General features: G+C 42.9%; 1 protein-coding gene across 2 annotated transcripts in view; it reads left to right on the plus strand.

Annotated features, from left to right (window-relative positions):
- Positions 1–20,886, plus strand: part of ARHGAP25 (Rho GTPase activating protein 25) — a 91,960-nt gene that overhangs the window by 52,667 nt on the left and 18,407 nt on the right. For both annotated transcript variants that reach the window (XM_073023047.1, XM_007970393.3), the window contains exons 4-5: positions 877–993; positions 20,062–20,269. In XM_073023047.1, the coding sequence (XP_072879148.1) occupies positions 877–993; positions 20,062–20,269 (325 nt within the window). The remainder of the gene's footprint in view (positions 1–876; positions 994–20,061; positions 20,270–20,886) is intronic.

Below are 20,886 nucleotides of genomic sequence, written 5' to 3' on the forward strand. Positions count from 1 at the left end.
GGGTTCACGCCATTCTCCTGCCTCAGCCTCCCGAGTAGCTGGGACTACAGGCGCCCGCCACTGCGCCGGCTAATTTTTTCTATTTTTAGTAGAGACGGGGTTTCACCATGGTCTCGATCTCCTGACCTTGTGATCCGCCCGCCTCGGCCTCCCAAAGTGCTGGGATTACAGGCGTGAGCCACCGCGCCCGGCCTTCTCCCATCTTTTTTGTCCGTTTGAGAACACCAACCGAAGAAACACTACACCTATCTATAATCTTAGATTTGAAGTGAAAATGATAAAGAAAGTTCTAACAAGTTTCATGTATCCATTAACTGAGTATTGAGAACCTACATTTGCAAGGTCTTGTGTGGTCAGGAGAGCAGAAATATGAACACCAAGCACGAATTTTGTGAAAAAAGCACACATGTACTCACTGTCACTCCCACCGGAGGTTGTCATCTCCTACCCTACCCCCGCAACTGAGCTCAAGGCTAGCTTAGGAAAGTATCCGTGACTGGCGTGATGATCTAAGGTCTTCTAACTTTTATGGGCTGAATTGTCTCCTCCATGCTGAAACTGCACCACGAACTTCCTTTTCCTTTTGGCAGGAAATGACTTCTGTCCTCTTAATGAAAGCAGCCCTCAGCCCCAGCTACGCCAATTGCAAACCACTGTGTTTAATGATTTGTCTGTAGAGTTAGAGCTTCAGCAAAAACAGTAAGAGTGCCCGGATATCCAGGTCCACTGAGGATAATTAGACAACACATTTGTGTTGTTTGGCTGGTAGTGATTCACTGAACCAAGAAATCAATTTAGGTCTTGTTCCCTTCCCTTCCCCTTGCTCTCATACCTTTATCACTCTAAGACCTTCACAAGTGCTGCTTCTTCCTCCAGCCTCATGGGACCAGAATCGCATGGGACAGGACTCCTATGTCCTCATGGCCAGCTCCCAGGCAGAGATGGAGGAGTGGGTTAAATTCCTCAGGAGAGTTGCTGGCACACCCTGTGGAGGTAAGGACCCCTGCAGGCTTTCCTGGGCAGGTGCTTATGACATCTCAGGGAGTAGGAAGTAGCTCCAGATGTGATAGTTCCTTGAGCAGTGCTCAAGGAAGACAACCAGAAAACAGTTATCGCATGCCCACGGCCAAGTCCTCTGTCAAATGTGGAGGAAAAGTGGGCTCAGAGCTTCTAGCTTCCCACCCACTGCACCACCCGGGTCATCTCAAAGAGCCATCTCCAAATTAACTGGACAGAAGGCAAGTCTTTTGTACTGAGTAAATGTGTATGATATCTGGAGGTAGTCCTTTCTCCTCTCTGGGTCAAAGTACTCTCATCTGTAAAATGAATGGGTTGGATGAGCTGACCCTGCGTCCCCAGCAGCACTGGCTCACGCAGCACCACGAGTCAGCCTGGTTCTGGGAACTGATGGCAAGAGCTATGCTGAAAGCGTAAGTTAGGCTGCGTAAGTCAGTGCAGGAAAATAAAGCTGCTGTCCAAAAGAAGGATGATCAGACTGGGGAAAGGTTCAGGAATTGTGTCTCAAGTCTTGCAGGTGTACAGTGAATTCAGCATTCAACACTTTCCTGGGTTTCACAACTCAAGAATTAGAGGTCTCTGGGAATCCTGGTGATGTTTCCACATTTGAGGAGGGTCCTGACTAAAGAAAACAGATGCAAAAACCATCTGAAATTAACAAACATATGAATCTAGTATGTTTCCCTCCTTTTACAAAAATATGAAAAAAACTGACAGTTCTCAAGTTAACGTTTTCCTTCAACTTTTTAGGAGCACGCCTACTTGTGTCAACTCCAGATAACCTTAAATATATAATTATGTATTGACTGTGTGTTCTGTTATTTTGGAAATCATTTAGGGAGGCTTTCATAGTTTGAATATTAAATATTTATTTCATTGGCCAACAGCTTATTTCAGAAATTTCAAGAATACCACAATAATTTTGTGGAGAGTAAAGAAAAAATACTCCACCAGAGGCATTTTTGTGTTTTGCTTTCATCTGCTCTTTACATCTACACACTTTTTTCAGAATGACACACTTAAAATTTATATGCAATTTAGTACCTTTGATTTTATGGCTTAATCATTTTCCCCAAGTTGCTATGGAATGTTAATTGATACATGTCAGAGTTTATTTGGTTACAAATAGAAATTGTATCCAATGATGTTAAACAACCAAGAGAGATTTGCTGGTTAAACACATTAGCTTCTCAAAGAAACCAAGAGCAGGAGCTACCAAGAGGTTTTATAAGAGTCTGGGACCAAGAAAGGGGACATTAGCATTGATTTTACGCTGTCTGTTTCTCTGGGAGCACATGACCTGCAGGTACGTAATTAGCCAACATGCTGGAAAATCTTAGCTGTGACCATCCTTATTGTGCTGGATTATGAGACTGTGAGCCACCCTTTTCTGTTTTCTCCAGTCCAGTGTTTTAAGCTATCTGCATAGACAAGGGTAGTGGATGTTGCCTAATCATGCACCTGCTCTCTGAGTCAAAATGGTATCCGGGTACTTTCACTAGGTTCTGTGACTACGGTGATGCTTGACTGAGCCTTGCTATAGTGAACTGCTGTACTCTGTCATGATACACATGGGGATTTCACCCTCGCCGCACCCCAAGACCACCACCTGAGGAGCAAGTCAAGCATAAGTCCTGTAGGCGGTGGAAAGTCCAGAGAAGGGGAAATCAGAGTGCAACACCACTTACTTTTCAAAGAACAGTGTTGCCTCTGATGCAGCATCTCAGATTATTATTATTATTATTATTATTATTATTATTATTATTATTGAGATGGAGTCTCATTCTGTCTCCCAGACTGGAGTGCAGTGGCATGATCTCGGCTCACTGCAACCTCCCCGCCTCCTGGGTTTGAGCGATTCTCCTACCTCAGCCTTCTGAGCTGCTGGGATTACAGGCATGTGCCACCACACTCAGCTAATTTTTGTATATTTAGTAAAGATGGAGTTTCACCTTGTTTTGGCTAGGCTGGCCTCGAACTCCCGACCTTAGGCGATCCACCCACCTCGGCTTCCCAAAGTGCTGGGATTATAGGCATGAGCCACTGTGCCCAGCCGTGTTTAAAGTTACTAACCAAAATCATAGATCCCAGAACGTGAGGGCATTTTTAAGACAGTATAGAGTCTCATTTGAGGCCACTGGGCAAATCAGAAATGTGTTCTTACTATTTGTAAATTATGGATGTTGGTCTTAAAGGGACAAACGACCTGTCCCATGGGTCCGCTCCTTTGCCACAGCACATTGCCACTTGGAAAGAACCTCTAACATGGGTTGACTAGATGGGAAAGACATGCCTCCCAAATACTGTGAAGTCACTGAGACATGTTGCTGCCACCTCTTTCTAGCCCTTTGTGAAATTATCTATGGCTTTTTCCACCCAGAGCCTGCTCCCTTCCCATCACCTTCATCACTACCAACCTGACGGAGATGGAATCCTTTCTTGTCAAATTACAGCACTAGCCTTGAAACTCATCTCCCCATGTTCACTCCCAACTTCTTACAAAATGTTTTCAACAGAGCGGCCAGAGTGAGCCTGTTAAACCTGTCATATCAAGATTCCTCTCAGTTCAGCATTCTCCAATAGCTTCCTTTCTCACTCACAGTAAAAGTCAAAGCCTTATAATGATCTTATAGTGTACAGTCTGCCCGCTGCCCCCACTCCCGCATTTCCCCTGTGACCTTGTTTTCTAGAACCTTCTTTTATGCTCATTTCACTCTAGCTTCACCAGCCCCCTCAAACATCCTACCCGTGTTCCTGCCTTCAGGTCCTTGCACTTGCTGTTTCCTTTGCCTGAAATCCTCTTTCCCCAGGAAGCTGCATGGCTTGGTCCTTTACTGTCTTCAAGTCTTTGCTCAAACATCACCTCATTAAGCCTTCCTCTATCATTCTGTTTAACACTGAATCCCTTCCTTACCCCTCAGTTCTGCCTTGCTTTGCTCCTTGGCACATACCCTCTTCTAATGTGCTAAATATTTTACTCATTTGTTTTGTTCCTAGCTAGACTCCCCTCACTGGAAGGAGAGCTTCAAACTACTTGGCAGGAATTGTTTTTCTCTTTTTTTGTACAGTACCGTATCCCAGAATCTAAACAGTGCTCAATAAAGATTTATTAATCTAATAGGTGAAAGAATGACGTCATTTTCCCATAGCAGACTATGTTCTGCTCCCTCAGTAAGCTCTCCTCTGTTAGATGATGATCAACTTATCTGAGAAGTTATTCAGTAAATGGGTTGTACCCTCTGGAATTATACTGTCTTTCTCCAAGTATGTCAGTGGTGAGTCTTGGTGAAGCTCTTTATGGTGCAAAGACCCCCCTTGGAGAATCTGATGAAAGCTGTAGAAACTCTCCCCAGAAAAATACCTAGACACAAACAATTTTGCTTTCGACAGCAAAATATTTTCAGACACCTGTAGCCCATCTGTACACCCTAGGGAATGAATCCCAATTTTAAATTTTAGAAATTACTCTGGTAACAGTTGTGCAGAGCTGATACCTCTTCTGGCTTGCATCCCCTTTTGGGCTTCTTTTCTCCCTTGACTGGAGAGATGGTCTACATGGTCTTCGTGGCATTCCCAACTTCTTCCTCAGGGCTCCTCCTGCCTGTAGCTGGCTCTGAGTGTTCCTCTCACCTTAGAGGGCAGCACACTGGTGTTTCAGCCTTTTTCTTCTCAGTGGGTTAATTTCTTGCCACCCTTTCCTAAGGGCTTGTGACTTCTGAAAACTCATTCTCAACTTACTCTTGCCCATTTCCTCTAAACTACTCCCTCCTTTTAGTAAGACAGGCATGCCTTCTCTGGATCTCCACACTGAAACCTGGTCCTTGTCCCCTCTCCAGGGAGCAAGGAATCCAAATTGCAAATCGTCACTCTGTCCAGACCTGCTTTTGTCCTGTTCCTCTGGAGATGAGTCATCTGAGGTTTTGCTCAGGCTATTGCTGAGCCAGGGAACAATGCATTAAATTTTCTCCTCTACCCAACCCAGTTTTAACGTCCTGAAACAGGTCCTGTGTTTTTCGAATTATTATTATTATTAGTATAAATTTATGGAGTACAGGTGCAATTTTGTTACATGCATAGAGTGTGTAGTAGTGGCCAGGTCTTTTAGGGTACCCATCATCCAGATAACACATATTGTACCTATTAAGTAATTTCTCATCATACAGCCCCTTCCATCCTCTCATCCTTCTGAGCTTCTGTTGTCCGTAATTCCATACTCTATGTCTGTGTGTACACGTTACTTAGCTCCCACTTATAAGTCAGAACGTGTGATATCTGTCTTCTTGTGTCTGCCTTATTTCACTTAAAAATGACTTCTAGTTCCATTGATGTTACTGCAAAAGACATGATTTCATTCTTTGAAATGTCATATTTACTATTATTTGGCTGAACAGTAAGTATTCCATTGTGTATATATACCATATTTTATTTATCCAATCATCTGTTGATGGACAGTTAGGTTGATTCCATATCTTTGCTATTGTAATAATGATGTGAGAAACATACAAGTGAAGGTATCTCTTTGTTATAATGATTTTCTTTCCTTAGGGTATATATCCAGTAGTGGGATTGCTGGATCAAATGATAGTTTTATTTTTAGTTTACTGAGAAATCTCCATACTGTTTTCCATAGAGGTTGAACTAATTTACATTCCCACCAACAGTGTATATGTTCCCTTTTCTCTGCATCTTGACTGACATCTGTTATTTTTTTACTTTTTGATAATTGCCATTCAGACTGGTGTAAGATGCTACCTCATTGTGGGTTTTATTTGCATTTCTCTGATGATTATTAATGTTGAGGATTTTTTTCATATGTATGTTGGCCATTTGTATGTCTTCTTTTGCAAAATGTCTGCTCATGTTCTTCACCCACTTTTTAATGGGATTATTTGGTTTTATTATTGTTGAGTTATTTGAGCTCCTTGTAAATTCTAGATATTAGTTCTTTATCATATGCATACTTTGCAGCTATTTTCTCCCATTTAGTAGATTGTCTGTTCACTCTGTTGATTCTTTTGCTGTACAGAAGCTTTGTAGCTTAATTAAGTCCTATCTATCTAATTTTATTTGCGTGGCCTGTGCTTTTGAGGCCTTAGTCATGAATTCTTTGCCTAGACCAATGTCCAGAAGAGTTTTCCCTTGGTTTTATTCTAGCATTTTTATAGTTTCAGATCTTACATTTAAGTTTTTCATCATCTTGAACTTATTTTTGTATACGGTGAGAGACAGGGCTCCAGTTTCATTCGTCAGCACTTGGCAATCGGATTTTCCCAGCACCACTTATTGAAAAGGGTGTCTTTTCTCCAGGGTGTGTTCTTATAGACTTCGTCAAAGATCAGTTGATTATACATATGTGGCTTTATTTCTGGGTTCTCTATTCTGTTCCATTGATCTATGTGTCTGTTTTTATACCAGTGACATGCTGTTTTGGTTACCACAGCCTTGTAGTATAATTTGAAGTCAAGTAATATGATGCCTCCAGCCTTGTTCTTTTTGCTTAGGGTTGCTTTGGTTATTTGAGCCCTTTTTTAGTTAAATATAAATTTTAGGATCTTTTTTCTAGTTCTGTGAAGAAATGACATTGGTATTTCGATAGGAATTGCATTGAATCTGTAGATTGCTTTGGGTAGTATGATTATTTTAATGATACTGATTTTTCCAATGCATGAGCATGGAATTTTTTTATTTGTTTGTGTCATTTACAATTTCCTTTGTGAGTATTTTGCAGTTTTCCTTGTAGAGATCTTTCAACTCCTTGGTTAAATATATTCCTAGGGATTTTATTTTTTATAGCTATTGTAAATCAGAATGCCTTCTAGATTTTGTTTTCAGCTAGATCGTTATTGCTGTATAGAAATGCTACTGATTTTTGTATGTTGATTTTGTATCCTGAAACTTTACTGAATGCATTTATCAAATCTAAGAGTTTTTTGGTGGAGTCTTTAGGTTTTTCTAGATATAAGATCACATCATCAGCAAGTAGGGATAATTTGACCTCCTCTTTTTCAATCTGGATGCCACTTATTCCTTTCTCTTGCTTAATTACTCTGGGTAGGACTTGCAGTACTCTATTGAGTAGGAATGGTGAAAGTTGGCATCCCTCTTTTGTTCCAGTTCTTAGAGGGAATACTTTCGACTTTCTCCCATTTAGTATGATGTTGGCTGTGCATTTGTTGCATGTGACCTATATTATTTTGAGGCACGTTCCTCCGATGCCTAGTTTGTTGAGAGTTTTTATTCTGAACAGATGCTGAATTTAATCGTATGCTTTCTCTGTGTCTGTTGAGATGATCATATAGTTTTTACCTTAATTCTGTTTGCGTGATGTATCACATTTATTGATTTGTGTATATTGAATCATCCTTACATTCCTGATATAAAACTTATTTGATCATGGTATATTATTTTTTTGATGTGCTGTTAGATTTGGTTTGTTAGTATTTTGTTGAGGATTTTTGAGTCTATATTCATCAGGGATATTGGTCTGTAGTTTTCTTTTTGGTTGTTGTTATGTCCTTGTCTGGTTTTGGTATCAGAGTGATACTGACCCTGTAGAGTGTGTTAGGGAGAATTCTCTCCTTCTCGGTTTTTTGGAACAGTTTCAGGAGGGTTGGTATTAGATTGTCTTTTTATGTTTGGTAGAATTCAACTGTAAATCCATCTGGTTCTGGGTTTTTCTTTTTTGGAAGATTTATTATTACTGATTCAATCTCACTACTCATTGTTGGTCTCTTCAGACTTTCTATTTCTTCCTGCTTCAATCTTGGGAAGTATATGTTTCTAGGAATTTATTCATTTCCTCTAGGTTGTCTAGTTTGTGGACATCTGGTTAATAATAATCTCTGATGATCTTTTGTATTTCGATGGTATTAGTTGTAATGTCTCCTTTTTCATTTCTGATTTTGTTTGTTTGGATCTCTTTTTTTCTTAGTTAGTCTAACTAGAAGTTTAACAATTTTGTTTATCTTTTTGAAAAGCCAACTTTTCATTTTGTTGATCCCTTGTATTGTTTCTTTGGTTTCTATTTCATTTAGTTCTGCTCTGATCTTTGTTATTTCTTTTCTTCTGCTAATTTTGAGTTTGGTCTGTTGTTTAGTTTCTAGTTTCTTGAGGTTTGAAATTAGGTTGTTAATTTGTACTCTTTCTACTTTTTGATGCAGGCATTTAATGCTATTAACATCCCTCTTTGCACTGCTTTTGCTGTAGCTTACAAGTTTTGGTATGTTTTTGTATTTTCATTTGTTTAAAAAATTTTTAGATTTCTATCTTAATTTCTTCATTGACCCAATGATCATTCAGTAGCATGTTGTTTAGCTTCCATGTATTTGTATAGTTTTTGAAGTTCCTCTTGGTATTGATTTCTAGTTTTATTCCACTGTGGTCTGAGAAGATTCTTGATATGATTTCAGTTTTTAAAAATTTGCCAAGACTTGTTCTGTGGCCTGACTATGGCCTGTTTTGGAGAATGTTCCCTGTGTTGTTGAGAAGAATGTATATTTTGCAATTGTTGTATAGAATGTTCTGTAAATGTCTATTTGTCCCATTTGGTGTAAAGTCTAATTTAAGACTTTTTAATTGACTTTCAGTCTAGATGATCTGGGTAATGCTGAGAATGGGGTGTTGAGTCCCCACTATTATTGTGTTGCTGTCAATCTGTTTTTCAGTTTTAGGTCAGTAATATTTGTTGCATGCATCTGGGTGCTCCAGTGTTGAGTGCATATGTATTTAGAATTGTTATATCACTTGGTTTATGTAGATCCAAATGACTCACTTTGTTCATTCGTTTTAATTCTTTTTTCTTTATTTTTGCCTGGCTGAGTTATTTAAAAATACTTGTATTCGAGTTCAGAAATTCTGCCTTTTGCTTGGTCTAGTCTACTGTTGTAGCTTTTGAATGTTTTCTGTAATTCCTTCAATAAAGGTATTTTTGTTCCAGAATTCCTGTTTGGATTTTTAAAAAGGTATCTATCTTCTTGGTAAATTTATCATTCATATCCTGAATTGATTTTCTGATTCCTTTGTATTGATTTTAGATTTCTCATGCATCTAATTAGGCTTCCTTAAAATCAATATTTTAAATTCTTTATCTGGCATTTTTGAGGAGTTTTTTTTGGTTAGGAGCTATTGCTAGAGAATTATTGTCTTCCTTTGAGGGTGTCGTATTACATTGCTTTTTCGTGCTTCCTGCATTGTTACATTGATTTCTGCACATCTGAAGCAATAGTCACTTCCTCTTATTTTTGAATTTACATTCATTATGGGGTGGGGACATTTTTTCTTGAAGATGTGACTATGATGTTGGTTGGGTAGGGCCGTTTGGCTTTGCTTCTTAGTGTGTGCAATGGTGAAGACGCTGTATGATTTCCTTGGTCATAAATAGCCTTAGTGGTATCTGGATTCCTTAGTGTGTTAGGATGCAGTTATTGGTTACTTTTTCAGATTTCCGTGGTAGCAGTGGTGGGCCAAGTGTGTTTCTCCTTGTGACCTCAGGCAGCATATGCTGGCACCTGTACTGCCAGTTCCAGGCAGGCCGATTTTTGGGCCTGTGGGTGGCTTTTTTGGATGCTGATTGTAGTAGTGGTATACAGGGCAGGTGAGTGGGCTTTTGACCTTTTGGGCAGTGAGGATGATGGGGGCAGTGGGAGTAGCCGTGGTCATGAAGTGTTCTTCTAGTTCTCAAGCTCTGTGCTTTTGTGTTAGCAGTTGTTTCAATGGGCTCTGTGGGCCAGCCTCCAGGCTAGTAGATAGTGTTTGCAGGTAAGAACCAGTTGTGGGGGTAGCATGGAGATTTATGGCTGACCTCTGTTCCCCAGGAGAGGTATTTGGGTAGCCCAGGTGGTAGTTGGGTGGTGGAACATCCAGGAGCCTGGATCCCACACTCTGTCTTAGAGTAGGGGACAAAGTTGGGCAGAACTGGACCAAGCAAGCTTGTACTTAGGCCCTCCAATGGCATATACATGCACCAGCCTTGATTAGGGGGTAGAGGAAGTCCTTAGGCCCCTTGTGAAATGCTTGGCGAGGGGCAACCTTTGCTGTCCTGAAGTCTTAGGATAGGGAGGATAGGGCTGTCTCAGTGGCCACTGTTTGGCCCACAGGAATGAGACTTGTGTTCGTCTCACACCCCAGTCCCAGCAGAGTTCCCTCCTCCATCCTGGCTATGGCAGCCAACTTGGCCACCCAGTCAGTCCTGGCAGGCTGCATCTAGTCCACAACTCAGCCCTAGGCCTTAGGAGATGCCACTCAGCTGAAGACCAAGCCTCCACAACAACTCTCCTTTTGCTTAGGACCTGGGATGGTGGTGTGCCCAGTTCCAATGCCAGTGACTGGAGCCCACTCCACACTTGCTTCTCAGAATTGGCTGCAGGGGTTCATCCCCCACTCAAGCCCCAGTCCTGCAAGCACCACCCACGTTCCCCCATGCACAGTCTGTCAGAGCTCGGATCCAGAATGTTGTCCCACAGCAGTCAGTTAGGTTTCAAAAAGGGTGTAGGACATTCCCTGGAGCAGTTCCTCATCATAGTCTTCTTGCCACTCCCCAAGTTAGATTCGTGGTGTGGGAGAGTCAAGGTGCTCTCCTACAGCCTGGATTGTATCATTCCCCAGGGGGAAAGTGGACGGCAGAAAGGCACTCACTCACCCTTTCCCATTTGGGGGATTCACTCCCCTTTCCCAGCTGGCCTCTGCCACACAGCCTTCCTGTTTTCCTTCTTCCTGGATTTCAAAGCTGCCTCTCACTTTTTTGCTGAACTCCCAAGTTCCTTCTTGAACACTGCATTTAAATAAGTGTGGAGTCAGATGAGTCCGTGATTCCTGGCCCATGAATGAATGGAGAATAAACACTGGGTTGGCAGCATGAGACAGCACACTAGCTTGGTTCCTCTAAGTGGATGAGATTACTGGAAATGCTCGTAGTCAGCCATCTTGAAAAAGAAGATCTTGTGTTTTAAGCATCATTGTGTGTTTGCCAACAGGAGGTATACAGTATGTAAATACTGAATTGTTATGTACCTTGGATTTCTTTTCTCCTTTCATTCTTTTAAGTTCTCTTCACCCTTCTGAGGATGATTTCACAATCCATAGCACAATTTAGCCTGGAGGGGTGTGCAGTCATTGTCATTCCACGTGTTCTGGTCTTTCTCACCAGCTACATTCGATATTAAAAGAGATGATGTTTACTTATTTCCATGAATTCCCTCATCTCCCCTACCCCCAGCTCCTAACAACAGACAGATGCTTATTTTTTCATTTGGTCAACAACTCTTTCTTTAATATGTGCCATGTCCCCAGATCTGTGCTAACACTGGGGCACCACAGTGAGAAAGAGAGAGAGAGAGGAGAGAAAAAAAGCCAAAATCTTTTCTCTCAAGGAGCTCACAAGCTAGGAGAAGACACAGCAATTACTTTTAAAGAGCCAAGGGAAAACATAGTTACAACTGTGAAAAGAGCCATGTGGGAAAAACACATGACGCCATATGGAGAAAAAATATCTTTGTCAAGTAGGTCAGGGAAGGCTTCCTTGAAATGGTGATGATTAAGCTTAACTCTGTAAGGCCAGCAGAAGCTAACTAGACAGAGAAGGGGGAAGCAGAATGGTGTCTTAGTCACAGGGAATAGCATGTGCAAAGGTCCTGTGACAGAAAGAAGAACAGGCTCTGGAGTAAGGGGAGGGTAATAAAAGCGGAGATCGCTTTGTTAAGGATGTTTGTCTTCATCCTAACAGCTAATAGGTAGTCACTGGGGCTTTCAAGCAAGAAGGTGAAAAAAATCAGATTCTATTTAAAAGATCATTCTAGTTGCTGTATGGAAAATGGATTGGGCTGGAGGTGGCAGATCAGAATGAAAGCAGGAGACCAGACATGAAACTCAAGCCATTGCCCAGGCAGAAAGGACAGATGGTGGGTTGGACACTGGTGGTGGCAGTGGAGATGCAGAAAAGCAAACAGGTTTGTACAATGTTTTGGAGGTAACATTGCCAGGGTGTGGGAGTGAATATGACATGCAGAGAGAATGTGGAGTCAGACGAGTCCGCGATTCCTGGCCTATGAATGAATGGAGAATAAACACTGGGTTGGCAGCATGAGACAGCCCCAGGGCCCTTCCTGACAATCTTGACCGTTTCCCCATAATGCTGAGAGCCCATTTGCCTTCTCCTGGGCATGTCTGATAGGGTTGCTGCACTATTTACTATATGTACTCATCAGGAGGACAAAATCATCTCAGTCTACCCAACAACCAGCCTTCAAGATCATTATCTCTGAAGGCCCCCACGGAGCCATGTGCAACTCTGAAAGCATTTCCAGGGAATGGTGGGCTGGCTTCATAAACGCTAAGTGAAATTCTGTGTTTCTGCCAGACACTTTGATATATGGAACAATGCTGGTAAGGGTTCCTGCATGGGATTTTTTTTAACCCACCTTGGAGGTATCCCCTGAATGGCAGTTGACAATTAGCTGCTAAGTAAAAGGAGGCACTTATTTTTATTGCGGGCCTTGACAGCTTTATGTTCACTGTTTAAAAGCTGGAGAGTCCTGTGTGTAAAGGTGAGTGGGGAGGGGAAGTGCGGGGGAAAGGAGGGCCGGGAGGGCTGGGGCAGGTGCAGACAGATCCCATGGTTTCCTTTTTGGAGTCAGAACCTGAGCAGTATTTGCAAGCATGTGGTGATCTGGAAGTGAGAGAAGAGGGTTCTTCCAGTCTGGGGAGGAGGGAAGGCCTGAGGCTGGCTCCTCAGAAGCGTGAGTCTTCGGCCCGCCATGCCTCATATCCCCAGGATGCCGCGGTGGGAACTGGGCTGTGGCTTTCCTGCCCTGGCACTGCTTGTTTGCTGGGATTTCAGGAGTAAAACCCCCAAGCTCCGAAAGAAAGGTATTTCTTTTTTATTTTGTGGTTCACTTGTTCCACTAAAAGACTCATTTCCCAGAGCCTCTTCCCTCTCCTGTCAGGGGTGGGGAGTGCTTCTGGAACTGAGCCCCTGGGAAGCAGGTATCAGTGCCGGGAGGGCAGGTGCAGTGTGTATGGGGGTGGGGTACTCTCCCGCAGGCCTGGGCTGGGCTAGAGGCAGGGTGGGGAGGGGCTCTTGTCTTGATCCTAGGAGTGTTTGAGTGATGACAAAGGAGGACCAAGCTGGGGAGGGAGGTGACAGTTGCTCTTTCTATTTTCACTTTCCCAAACCAACCCAGTTTCCTGGAGTTTTCCAGCAAATCTAAGGAAGGGGTTGAGGGGTAAGGGGTGAGGATGGACTGTGGGAAGAGCCAGGGCAATTACTAGTGTGGTAGTAAGGTCTCACCCTTCTGTGATTGCTCAGGATGGGGTCCAAAATTTTAGGTCTGGGGACTGGAGACGAGGTGAACATGGTCTGAGGGGAGGTGGGGCTGGCATGGGCTGGCATAGTCTGGCATTAGAGGACTCCCCTTGAGACTTTATGCTCTCTGAACTTTTATTCCATTAGCTTTAAACTTTAAAAGGAATTAAAGCCCTGAATATAGAATCACAGGGTAAATATGACCCCAGAAAAATTCCTGATTCAAATCTCAGTTTTGTTATCTGTGAAATGGAACAGTAATACTTACTTTGTAGAGTTCTCATGAGGACTAAATGAGATAACACATGTGAAAGTATCAGGGATCAGTTCTCAGCATAAAATTAATGTAATTAATTACATTGGTTAATAGTTATAATTATCATATTACATATATTATAATTACATTTTGGTAATTATATTACATACAATTATTATAATAAATTAATGAACATTTATACCTATTAAGATGGAACTGCTCTGCTAATGGCCAAAGGGGTGACAATTAGGACCCAGAGTTCAGACATTGGTAGGACTCAGGACCAGGTCTTTGGAGTTCCAGGGATGTTTCTGATTCCAAACTCCTCATGTGATCTGAGATTAAGAGTGACAAAACCTGACCTAGCCAAGCTAAAAAAAAAAAAAAAGAAAGAAAAAGGATTTTTCTCTCATGTAAGAAGTGACACTGTTGGTCCTGATGTCTCCAGAGCATCCAGTGGTTGGTTCTTGTTGAGAGAATAGCTTTGACTGATTTCTAGGCTGCAGGTGACAAGTTCAAAGTCTTCATCATATGGGTGATATTTAAAGTGGTGAGACTATGAGAAAGTGTGCAGATGAGGAAGCGAGGCCCTGGGACCCTCCAACATTTAGAGGACAGCAAGAAAAGGAAGAATCCTCAGAGGAGGCTAAAAGCATCTGATGAGACACATGGAGAACCAAGAGAGACTGGTGTACCAAAGGCCACGTGAGAAAGTGTCCCAAGAAGGAGGGGGTGACTTGCTGTGTCACATGCTGCTGATAGAGCAGTTAAGATGAAGACAGAAAATTTCACCTCAGATTTTAAAATGTAAAGGCCATTGGTCTCCTTGACAAGAGTAGGTTTGGGGAAGTACTGAGTGCAGAAAAGGGCCAGAGAATGGGAGGAATGTAGGCAGCAGGTAGTGACAGCTCTCTGAGGTCCATCATATACCAGGTTCTGAAAATAGATGCTGAGCCAGATAGAGTGTCTGCCTTTGAGGGGTCCACAGTCCAGTGGAAGAGAGGGATGTTTAAAAGAATCATCATAAAATTACATGAGAAATGATAACATCAAGAAACACACAGGGAGCTCTATGAGTAGAGGAAAGAGTGACCAGTTTTCTCTGAGAAGACATCCAAATTCAGAAGACTGGGTTTCCAGGTGGAGAGTAGGAGGAAGGGCATTCTCTTGAGAATTTTTAAAAGCAAAGACCATTTTTCATTCATCCTATCATACTCTCTAGCTATCAAAGAGCCTGGCCCACAGCAAATGCTCAGCCTACATTTGTTGAATGACTTTGTGAATTCTGGTGGAAGGAATTTGCAAGAAATGGAGTTGCAAAAGAAACCATTATAATGATATAGGCAACAGCAGTGAGAATAGGGAGCTTGTTTAAAGCATATTTAGAATGTACCATTCTAGACTGGGTGCGGTGGCTCATGCCTGTAATCCCAGCACTTTGGGAAGCCGAGGTGGGTGGATCACGACGTCAGGAAATTGAGACCTTCCTGGCTAACACAGTGAAACCCCATCTGTATTAAAACTACGAAAAATCAGCTGGGCATGGTGGCAGGCGCCTGTAGTCCCAGCTACTTGGGAGGCTTAGGCAGGAGAATTGCTTGAACCCGGGAGAAGGAGGTTGCAGTGAGCCAAGATTGCGCCACTGCACTCCATCCTGGCAACAGAGCGAGACTCCATCTCAAAAGAAAAAAAAAAAAAAGAAGAAGAATGTACCAACCTATTTGGAGAGAGTGAAGAGTGTTGCAGATAATTCTAATGCTCACAGTTTTGCTAATTGGATTAGTTAAGTTCAGGTACCTTGTATTAATGGCTTTGCATTTTCAGTGCCTAGGAGAGTACCTGGTGCTTGAGTGATGGAATGAATGCTATTGCCTTTGAGGAAGGCTACAGGAGAAGCAGTGATTTAGGGATGGGATGATAGTGAGATTAGAGAAGATACTGGGAGAATTGCCATTAGTCATTGAACTTATGGTTATAGAGGAGAAAGAGAGAGAGAAAAAGAGAGAGAGAGAGAAAAGATGGAAATAGATATGATATAGCTACATATATAAAGATAAAATAAAACACATTTTTCTATGAGTATAATAGTAAAGAGAGGAAAGCAAATGTTGATCATTTGCATGAGAGCCGAGGTGGAGGATTATTCTTTCATAAATTATATCTATCCGTGTGTGTGTGTATATATATATATACACACACATATATCCATATATACACATATGTATATTGTGTGTGTGTGTGTGTGTATATATATGTATAGAGAGAGAGAGAGAGAGATCTGGACCAGATATGCAGATTAATAAGTTATAAGTTTATAGGTGATATCTAAATGTGTGAAATCATATGCACTTTCCTAAGGAGAATACTAGAGTGAGAAGAAAAGAAGCTTGAGTTGGTATCCCAGGAAATGATGCACCAAAGGAGCAGGTGGAAGATGGAGCACAGTCAAAGACACTGAAAGGAGTCATCAGTGACATGAGAATAGAACAAGAATGGTTGGATTTATTGCAATGTAGGGAGAAAGTATTGAAGAGGAAGGAGAAGTAACATCAGTCTTCCGAGAAGATCAGTAAGTAGGGTGTGGAATGAACATTAGGAGAGCACTAGAAATCTTAGTGAGCAGATTTAGTGAAGAAGTGCAGGCTAATGAAACAAGATTGTGATGGGTTGAGAGGCTGAGTAGTGAGTGATAAGTGAGGAAGTGGGGCAGACATCTCTCTAGAAGTAGACACAATTTTTTACAAGTATATGGTAAAGAGAAGGAAAGCAAATGTTGGTTGTTTGCATGAGAGCTGAGGTGGGAGATTATTCTTTCATAAATGGCAAAGACCTAGACTCACGAGGGATCTTTCAATTGAAAGAGAAAATTTTAAGATACAAAGAGAAAGAGTAAGTACTGGAAGAGGTGGAAGGAATGGAACCCACAGTTCAGGAAGGCATCATCCTAGATGAAAGATAGGGCCCTTTTCTTCCTCTGGGAGAAAACAGGAACACAGAGGAGAAAGGATGGGAAAGGCAGGGACTGGAGATGAGGGAGTTCACTCATAACCCTCCGTTTGGTAATGGAAGGAAAGAGGAGCCAAGATCACCTGTTGAGACAGAGAAGGGAGGGAATGGGTGGGGAGCTCAAGAGGAGTGGTGAAAATTTGGAACCAATGTCTTGCAGAGATTAGAAGGATAAATTTCCACAATATGTTATGTGTGGTCTCTTGTAGCTCTCAATGGCCTGATGAAGGCATGCAGAGGGTAGTAGGAAGCAGCAGGGTGGGGATGTTGAAGAAAAAATGTATGAGTGAGATTAATATCAAAAGGGCTGCATTTGAGGCGTGAGAGGAATAGAGGATGAAGGCAGGACAAGGCTGATAGACTGGGATGAGGAGAAAAGCTAGAGGACTAGACACACATTAAGGCGTAAGAAGGAGCTTGGCTCCAAATCACCTGCAAGGTGGAGCATCTGCTATAAGACCTCAGAAATGGAGCTTGAGTCTGAAAGCTTTGACTTCTCTGTGCACATCCTTACACTGTGTTTGTGCTATCTTTCCCCATCAAGTCAGTGGACCTCTGGAGCCTGAGTTTCAACTGCTCCAGGAGACATCTGCCTCTGCCATTGAAGGGCCCCTCTCTGGACCTCTCAAAGAGAACTTTCCAGATGCTATGTGGTCTGTTTTAAGTCAGATTATTTCAGTCATGTCCTATCAATTTGGTGAAAGGATGTGTCCAGCTCCTTTTACAGACAAATAGAAACCTAATTCCATATGGCTATTGAAATTTTCTAATTGTTTCTCACTAAGTTTTGTGTGACCCCTCAAAGGCAGACAGTCCATCTGTTATGTTATTTTCATAACTTGATGGCAAACTCATTAAAAGCATGAACCAGGTCTTCCATGCCCCTTGTATGTACAACCTATTCCACGGAGCCTGGTGCTGGCACATGGCAGGGCACTCAATGCATGCTAGTGTGAAGCTGAATTCATATACTAGGAGATTCCTATTAATGTTTAAACTAAAGAAATGCCGAATAACCATTAGTCATGGAAAATACTTGCTTAAAGACACATTGATTCATTAAATCCTTCAGCAAAAGTCATTGACTGTCTACCTTTTGCCAGGGGTTATGCTAGACATTGGGGATGAAAACAGCCCTTCCTCTTATTCCCAGTAGTGGGGGGCTTACAATCATGCAGACGACACAGGTACATACAAATCATGCTCACAGAGTATGGAAAGGATTGGGATAGTCAAGAAGCAATATGGTGCACAGAGTAGGATGTAGTCTCTCCATCTAGGTGTCAGTAAGGCATGGCAGATATGATGGTATTTGAGAGGGGCCAAGGAGGACAAAGAGAATTGGCGCCACCAGGAAAGGGGGAGAGCAGACTGGACAGGGAGAAGAGACTGTTCAAGGACATGGAGACTGCAGAGCATTATGTTTTGGAAACGTCAGGGTGAGATGCCTCTCGGGGCATGGCAGGACATCAGGCCAGGAAAGCAGGTGGGTGCCAAGCCTTGAGGAATGCCAGCCTTGATTCTCAAACTTTAGCCACAGAAGTATTTAATCACAGTCTCACTGCAGTGCAATAAGTGAAACGAACAACAGCCAAGCAGATTTGGTGGTAGTGGGGAACACAGAGGCCCCCTATTCAGCTCCGTCTAGATTCCACTCTCGCCTCCCAACACCTGATGTGATGAAAGAGAAGGCCCTGACAAACTGCCAGGGCTTTACGTGTCTATTTGAAAAACATCACGGAGGCAATTGGGGGAGAAGCAGATGACTACTGAAAACCAAGAGAAGGGCACTCAAGCAGAGCGGTGCTTTAGAAAGGCAAGCAGCAGGAGGGTTTCGAACATGAGAGAGAGAAGAGACTGCAGCAGTTACAGGTGAGAGAGGAGGCTGGCCTAGCCTGGGTAGTGGGTGGGAGCGGAAAAGAACATGCAGGTCAAGAGCCTGGTACAGCTCTATACAGGTGGAATCCACAGGAACTCGAGATGGGATGGAGAGGACCAACTTGAGAGAGAGAATCATGGGGAGAGTCAAGTGACTTTGCAAACGGATGTCCTAGGGATTGAAGTGCCGGGTGCAGCAGAGCCCTGATTATGGCAGAGGGAAAGTCAAGCAGGACAGGACAGAAGCTACGGCCTGTCTTCTGAACCTCCAGGGCATGGAAGCCTGGTGGGGGAATGGGTAGACATTGGTGGTCCTGATTTGTAAACTCGTGTCCTCACTGCTGGGGCGGGGAAACTGTGGAGCAAATTTTCTCCACTCGGACAGAGCTGGGGTGGAACTGGCCCACACTTGCTTTGCTGGAGGCAGGGTAATTTGGGAAAATATTTTTGGAAAGCAATTTGCATACCATCAAGTTATAAAAATGTTCAAACCTCTTGACCCAGTAATTCTACACATGGGAATTTGTCCTGAGGAAATAGTTCAAAAGAATGAAACGCTTTTGTTCATGCATCCAAATGTTAATTAATTAGAAATTATGCATTGAACTGCATACATTCCAGGATCTCTGCCAGGTGAATGAACATGTCTGCTGTGGCAATGTTTATAATTAGGACATAGTAAACAACCGAAATTATTTTAAATTCCACAGTGGTTTAGTGCTATGAGACATCTATGTGATAGACTACAGTAGGCCCTCTTTATCCTTGGGGGATATGTTTCCAGACCGCAGTGGATGCCTGAGATCTCAGATAGTACTGAGCCCTATATACGCTGTGTCTTTTCAGTCTTATAACTGAGACAACTACTAAGTATAACTGAGACAACTACTATGTGACTCCTGAGCAAGCAGTGTATGCAAAGTGGATACACTAAACAAAGAGATGATTCACATCTCAGGCTGGACTGAGCGGGACCGCGAGAAATTTCATCATGCTACTCAGAATGACGTGCAATTTAAAACTTATGAATTGTTTGTTTCTGGAATTTTGCATTTAATATTTTCAGACTGCAGTTGACTGTGGCTAAGGGGGGATGCCTTACTGTGTTATGCTTTACTACTCTCTGACGCAAGTGGACACAAAACGGCCTGCTTGCTGCCGTGGTTAAGGCACATTGCTGGGAGTTCACTGCCTAGGCCTGAATCCCAACTGTGCCATGCTGTGAGCTGCTTGACCTTGGCAAGTGTCTAAGGATCAGTGTCTTTAACAGTAAGGTGAATGTGACATTAATACCACCTCATAGAGTTGCTGTCAAGATTAAAGGACAAAAAGTGTGCAATTCCCAGCAAAGTATTCAGTAAAAGCCAGTCGTTATTTTAAATATGTAAGAAATGTGGGTCAATATAAAAAGACTGACAAAGACTGCCTCAAATTTACAGGCCCGTATTTATAGTTTCAGGAAATATTATGAGTGATTTGTCTCCCACATTTTGTCTAGTATCATTGCAATAAAACCTGTGAAGTCACAGGTGACACAGAAAGTCAAGAAATAGTTCATCCAAGGAAGCACAGAATGACGGGCTGGTTCTGTTTGCTCTCTCCTCAGCGGTGTTTGGCCAGCGCTTGGATGAGACTGTGGCCTATGAACAGAAATTCGGCCCCCATCTGGTGCCCATCCTGGTGGAGAAATGTGCAGAGTTCATCCTGGAGCATGGCCGGAGTGAAGAGGGCATCTTCCGTCTGCCTGGGCAGGACAACCTGGTGAAGCAGCTGAGAGATGCCTTTGATGCTGGGGAGCGGCCCTCCTTTGACAGGTACATTGCCCTGCTGCAGTGTCCCACCTCTGCCCTCCCCTCTGCCTGGCTTGGCTGGGAGGGCCTCTCCATTCCGATTGAGCTATGGGACTTGCATAGACACTTCTAAGAGCCCTGGCTTGCAACAGAAAGAGCCTTTGTTTTGCTCATGATTGGTATTTTGGGAGACTGGAGCACAGGAGAGTATGCAGATAGTTTATGTGACAGATCATGTGAACCAGAACTGGAATCCTGCTGGGCAGATTCAGGTGATGTTTAGGGCACAGGAGAAGGGGTCGTGCAGAGGGGAGAAAGATGGGACCTGGCCTGAGGCCCACCTTTCAGGACAGATGAGGAACATGGAAGAGCGGAGCTGGCTGTACAAACACTCTGTGTGGTGGAGAATGCACCAGATCTATATCCAAGGTCACCAGCGACTTTCGTTAGCGTTCCAGAAGTGGCCATAACCAGGACTTCTTGTTAGTTTCCAAGATCACAGTACCACGTGATTCTGACTCAGTTCTGAGCCCTTTTGCAGGAGCATATCCTGATATCTTGGCATCCTGGCGTTCCTAGGTCTTCTGTGTGGAGGTCTCCCAGCCCTGTTTGGGGCATATCAGGCATAGTGACATTTCCTG

This window comes from Chlorocebus sabaeus, chromosome 14 (assembly GCF_047675955.1).
Source record: "Chlorocebus sabaeus isolate Y175 chromosome 14, mChlSab1.0.hap1, whole genome shotgun sequence".
Lineage (NCBI taxonomy): Eukaryota > Metazoa > Chordata > Mammalia > Primates > Cercopithecidae > Chlorocebus > Chlorocebus sabaeus.